This window comes from Narcine bancroftii, unplaced genomic scaffold (genome assembly GCF_036971445.1).
Source record: "Narcine bancroftii isolate sNarBan1 unplaced genomic scaffold, sNarBan1.hap1 Scaffold_752, whole genome shotgun sequence".
Lineage (NCBI taxonomy): Eukaryota > Metazoa > Chordata > Chondrichthyes > Torpediniformes > Narcinidae > Narcine > Narcine bancroftii.
In genome coordinates, this window is record NW_027212258.1 from 5,926 (window position 1) to 11,913 (window position 5,988).

Sequence of the window (5,988 nt, forward strand, 5' to 3'; positions counted from 1 at the left end):
GGGTGCCGACCCTGTGGCCCGCGATGGGGTGCCGACCCTGTGGCCCGCGATGGGGTGCCGACCCTTTGGCCCGCGATGGGGTGCCGACCCTTTGGCCCGCGATGGGGTGCCGACCCTTTGGCCCGCGATGGGGTGCCGACCCTTTGGCCCGCGATGGGGTGCCGACCCTTTGGCCCGCGATGGGGTGCCGACCCTTTGGCCCGCGATGGGGTGCCGACCCTTTGGCCCGCGATGGGGTGCCGACCCTTTGGCCCGCGATGGGGTGCCGACCCTTTGGCCCGCGATGGGGTGCCGACCCTTTGGCCCGCGATGGGGTGCCGACCCTTTGGCCCGCGATGGGGTGCCGACCCTTTGGCCCGCGATGGGGTGCCGACCCTTTGGCCCGCGATGGGGTGCCGACCCTTTGGCCCGCGATGGGGTGCCGACCCTTTGGCCCGCGATGGGGTGCCGACCCTTTGGCCCGCGATGGGGTGCCGACCCTTTGGCCCGCGATGGGGTGCCGACCCTTTGGCCCGCGATGGGGTGCCGACCCTTTGGCCCGCGATGGGGTGCCGACCCTTTGGCCCGCGATGGGGTGCCGACCCTTTGGCCCGCGATGGGGTGCCGACCCTTTGGCCCATCACCCTCTGCTGTTTTCAGTTTGAATTAAAGCCAAAGCCTGAAGCTGCTAGCAAGGCCCAGTAATTAATTACGTGAAAGTAAGAAGCATTTTAGGGAAAAATTAAGACTGTGCTTGGTCATCAATTAGTATGGTCAGTTAGCCAAAATGAGAGAGCGAAATAGTCCATGTATTGCTGTATTTTTATGTTCAGAATCTTTTGGGATAAAAGCCACATTGCATTGATTTGTGCTTTGCATCTCGAGTGGTAAAGGTTAACCTATTGTTCATTTGCAGCTCGACACAATTGCATTTGCTTGTAAACCCCACCCTAACAAGCGAACTTCACACTTGAATTCTGATTTTTGATTCTGTAGTTCAGAGCTACCAAGGCAGCTTGCATTCTTGTGAAACTGCTCAGGCTGAGGAAAGCCCCGAGCTGTCGCTGCTCCAGAGATGAGCCTTCCCATTCCCAGGCCAGATTCAGTTGTGCAGCAAATCCCCACCGTCCTATTGTTTTTGTTTTGTGTTTGCCAAACAAAGCAGAGGCCCTCGTTGATTCTGATCTGTCGGCCAGTACAGCTGGTTAATGTATTCGTACTGATATTGTATTGCATCTCCTTTTAAAGGCAGACGGATGCAAGTTGAACTGTCCAAGAGTCGGCTCCGGATGCAACCCGGGATGGGCGAAAAAAACGGCTGTTTCCGGTGCGGTAAAGAAGGCCACTGGTCTAAAGAGTGTCCTAAAGATCACGTTGCTCCCGATCAGAGTTTTGATGGCAGCTTCTCACGCGATTACCTAGGTCCCTATTCGATGACTGCGCGGCACATAGCCGGTTTCGGAGAGCGGTCAATGTACGACGAGCGATTCGGGGTCATCGATTACTACGAGAAGTATCGGGCCGGAGCGTTCGGAGCGGTGGGAGATCCTTATGGACGGGCTGCGCAGTTTATGCCTCTCAGCTCTTCCCTGCGTGATCGTATCCCCAGTGCGGTCCCCCCCTATGAGCGGCGGCCACTGACGACTCCTTCTACCTATTTCGATCGCGACAGAAGTCCTTTGCGACGTCAAACAGCCATGTCTGCTTTGAGCACTGGATATGGGTATGAGCGCAGTCCAGTTTCTTCATCTGTGTATGACCCTCCAAGTACAGCAGGAAGGGATGCGTACTCCACCTCTCCATACTCCGCTGCCCAGTACTCCGCTGCCCAGTACTCCGCTGCCCAGTATTCAGCTGCTCAGCACTCTGCCTCCCAGTACTCAGCTGCTCAATACTCGGCTGCTTCATACTCCTCTGCCGCCGCCCGGTACTCTGCTGCCCGGTATTCTGCATACTAATTTAAGGTGAGGACTTTTTACCTTTGATAATGCACTCGATTTGTCATGAGCTATAGAAATGTTGGCCTCATTTGGGAGTTGATGAACGTGAATCGCAGGGCATTTGTGCAGTGCGTGCCGATGGTTATCAAGCTGCCCCATCAAAGGTTTTAACTTTGTAATATTGTGACCCATTGCAAAGGCTGCCATCGTTGGGCGTGGAGACTCCACCCTGACATCCACACAGTCGTCATTTTGCCTTGTATGGAGTCACCACTCATTGCTTTGCAAATGCTGAGACAGGCAGAATTTGATGAGTTGGGTCCCATGTGTCCACAAAGGAGCCCTGAGCCTTCATTTAGCTGTGCAGCTACCACGTTATAACCTTCCCACCTTGGTAGTTCCCTGTTGAGGAGACGTGCTTAATTATACTCAGCAGTACATAAGCGTGCAGAGAAAACTGGTCTCGCATCCATGGGAAGTAGGGGATAACCAACATTTATTTCAGTCCTGGGACCTTTGTCAGGTACAATTGAAAACTGGCAGGCACTGAAATAAGATGGAAGGGGCAGGGGGAGGACCACAGACTATGTGGGGGGCAGGAGAAAACAGCTGAGAAGTGATAGGCAGAGAGGGTGACTTTGAGGAAAGGGGTGGTCACTGCTAATGCCATCTGGTTGGAGAGGGCTCACACAGAATGCAAGGCGTTGTTCCTCCAATTTGTGGGCAGCCTCGATTTGGGAGTGCACGAGGCCATGGACAGACTGGAATGTGGAATTGAAGTTGGTCACTCAGAGGTCCTGGGGTTCTGGCTGCAAGGATCGGTGCTGGGACCATTGCTGTTTGTCACCTATATTGTGATCTGGATGATAATGTGGTGAATTGGATCAGCAAGTTTACAGATGACACTAAGACTGGAGACGTTGTGGGCAGCGAGGAAGGTTTTCAAAGCTTGCAGAGGAATCTGGACCAGCTGGAAAAATGGAAGATGGAATTTAATAGACAAGTGAGAGGTGTTGGGTTTTGGAAGGACAAGCCAAGAAAGGACATGCACAGTAAATTCACTGAGGAGTGCAGTAGAACAGAGGGATATATAAATTCCCTGAAAGTGGTGTCACAGGTGGATAGGGTTGTAAAGAGAGCTTTTGGCATCTTGGTCTTCATAAATCAAACTATTGAGTCCAGGAGTTGGGATGTTGTGGTGAAGTGGTATAAGACATTGGTGAGGCCAGATTTGGAGGATTGTGTGCAGTTCTGGTCACTGAACGACAGGAAAGAGATCAGTAAGATTGAAAGAGGGCAAAGAAGATTTACTGAGGAACTGAGATACAGGGAAAGATTAAACAGGATAGGATTTTATTCTCTGGAACGCAGAAGGATAAGAAGAGATTTGACAAGAATACAAAATTATGAGGGGTATATATGAGCAAGTCCAAGTAAGCTTTTCTTTCCCACTGAGGGTAAGCTTAGATGCCAACCAGAGGACATGGATTAAGGATAAAAGGGGAAAAGTTTAGGGGGAACATGAGGAGGCCTCATCACACTGAGTAGTGGGAGTGTGGTCTGAGCTGCCAGCTAAAGTGGTGAATGTGGGCTTAATTTTAATATTAAGAAAAATTTGGACTACTACGTGGATTGAAGGGGTATGGAGATTGATGGACTGGGTTCACATCAGTGGGACTGGGGAGAATAACAGTTCAGCAAGGACTAGAAGGGCCGAAGGCCATGTTTTCTGTGCTGTAATGATCTACGTCTGGTCCATTAAGACTTGGGAAGTTTAATGCATGCTGTGGTCAAAATCCATGTGGACGTGTGCATTTGGACCTGTGTATGGGGAAAACTGATGAGGGAATGAAAAGTAATGTCATCCCAGTTTTTTTCCTCCATACAAAGTTTATAATCACAGACCAAGTCCTTGTGATGTACCTGCCAGACCAGAGCTGCTGTTAAACCAACAGAGCAGTGTCTCTGTTCATCAACTAAGCATCTGAGCCTTTAGGTTTGGTCGAGATGTGACTGAGGTGGCCACTTATGCCAGGTAATAGATGAGGCTTTTTTTTGAGAAAGCATGACAAAGTCTCGGTTTATGATTTGCTAATTGTGAGTAGATGCTGATCTCACGTGGTTGTTACGCTCCGATGAGTCAGTGTTTAAGGATTGTACAAAAGGAAGCATTACCACTGCAGTGGCTCCAGCTAAAATCGGTTAATTCTGCACAGACTGTGTGTTTGTCTTGACAGAATGTGACTGATGTTTGCTGGATCTACACACCCCTGCTTTAAATTAGCAACTCTTTTCCTCGTTATTTATTTGACACACAACCTCAAATTGGGAGATGGGATATTGTCTCCCATTATTACAATGCGCCAACCTCCCTCGACTCTTACCAGAAAGAAAGTTTTACATTTGTTGTCATAATCCTTTCGTGCTATTTTCTGAACTGTTGTGAAGAAGGTCCAATCTATGAGGCAGGCTGCTGTTTCAAAGTAAGCAGTCTCCCGTTTTCAGACATCTGTCTGGGGTGGTCACAGGTCTTGAACCTTGGACAGTCGGAGTTTTGACTCCTTCTGACTTGTGCCTGAATGCTGGGATGCGTGCACTGCTGAGTGGATGCCGATGTCGGTAATCCGCACGAAAATGTGGTCTTATCCCACATGCAGTTACTATGTGTCAACGTGGTCCAGAATCGACTTGTTGGCTCGCTGAGAGTTCTCCTCTCAGGGTGACGTGTTCTGAATGGTATGCACCTATGTAGCAGCGAGTTGCAAGGCCTGTTTTTAATTGATCTGCACTGTCCCTTCTTTCGCAGGTTTGATTTGCTTCGTGACGAGAACCGCGGGTCCCTCGGTACATGCAGAAACTCGGGTCATATGTTTTGCTTGTTAGTTTTGGCGTGGAGAGTCTTAGCGAGACACTAAATCTAATTATTGGTGTTAATTAGCCTGCTGACTCAACAAATTGTGACCAAGTATCTTTTTAGTTTTAATTTCTCACTATTGGGTTTTTTTTTTGTGTTTGGCAGAAATGGCTTGTGTAATTTTCAAGCATTTAAATCTGAAGTATTCGGATTTCCTGTAATACGATTTGCAATAAACAATTAGTATTCAGCCTAAGCGTGTTGCGTCCAAGTGAATCTTTATAACCCATTTGCACAAGTACTCTAAAATCTTTGGATTTATTTGTACACCGCCTCAACTAACATCTTTGCATCAGTACAAGGGTTTACTATCAATCTGTGTGCAGGTCTGGTCTTCGGTTGTTGGGTGTAAAGTTGAGTCGTAAGCCTCTTCTAGTCAATTGCACCACTTCCTGCACTTTTTCAATCGTCTGCGCGCAACAGTGTGCACCTGTTGGTCTGAGTGTTCCTGCTTCAATCGATTTGGTGGGTATTAGCTGTAATTCCCACTCCTCCTCACTAGGCTGTGCCCTTTCATTGAAGGAGCGTATGACTGTTCTGCAAGATCTTGAGTTGTGACATCCGGTCTTGGCAAACGTGGAGGGTGACAATTTGGACATGTGAAGTAAACTCCCAACTAGGCAAATAGGGAAAGGACGGTGCAATTTAGTTGCCGCAGATTTTTAGTATGGTTGCCCTTGACTAATGCAATAAGGCTGTACACTTTAGAATTCAAATCCGGTTTATAAAAGATTGTCAAGATCCAAAGTCAGCAGATTCTTGAAATAATATATCTGAAGTGAATCAAGTCAGGCTTGAAGAATGTTCTCGATAATAAATACACAAGTTCGAAACACTATGTTCAAAAGGAGAAATGGGGACTATTAGATTTTTGGTTATATAGGATTCCCACCCCCCCCCCCCCACACACACACACACACACACACACACACACACACACACACACACACACACACACACACACACACACACACACACACACAATGCCCTCCCCTCTCCGAGGAAAATTTTTATTTTGCTCTTTCCAGATAATCACATTTAAGTAATTTAAGCGCATACCTACAATTCAGATTCAAGATTCCTTTTGTCATGTAATTGTACAAAACCTGAAATTTCTTTCTCTCTGCTGTAAGGCAGACAGACTTGCCATGAGCA

At 48.3% G+C, this 5,988-nt stretch overlaps 1 protein-coding gene across 1 annotated transcript; it reads left to right on the forward strand.

Annotated features, from left to right (window-relative positions):
- The first annotated feature begins 859 nt into the window (after positions 1-859).
- On the forward strand, positions 860-5,029 carry LOC138751140 (RNA-binding protein 4B-like). Its single transcript, XM_069913206.1, has 2 exons — positions 860-1,943; positions 4,726-5,029. Exon 1 carries the CDS (start codon positions 1,236-1,238, stop codon positions 1,935-1,937), a length of 702 nt encoding a protein of 233 aa, XP_069769307.1. The 5' UTR covers positions 860-1,235; the 3' UTR covers positions 1,938-1,943; positions 4,726-5,029.
- Positions 5,030-5,988: the final 959 nt, after the last annotated feature.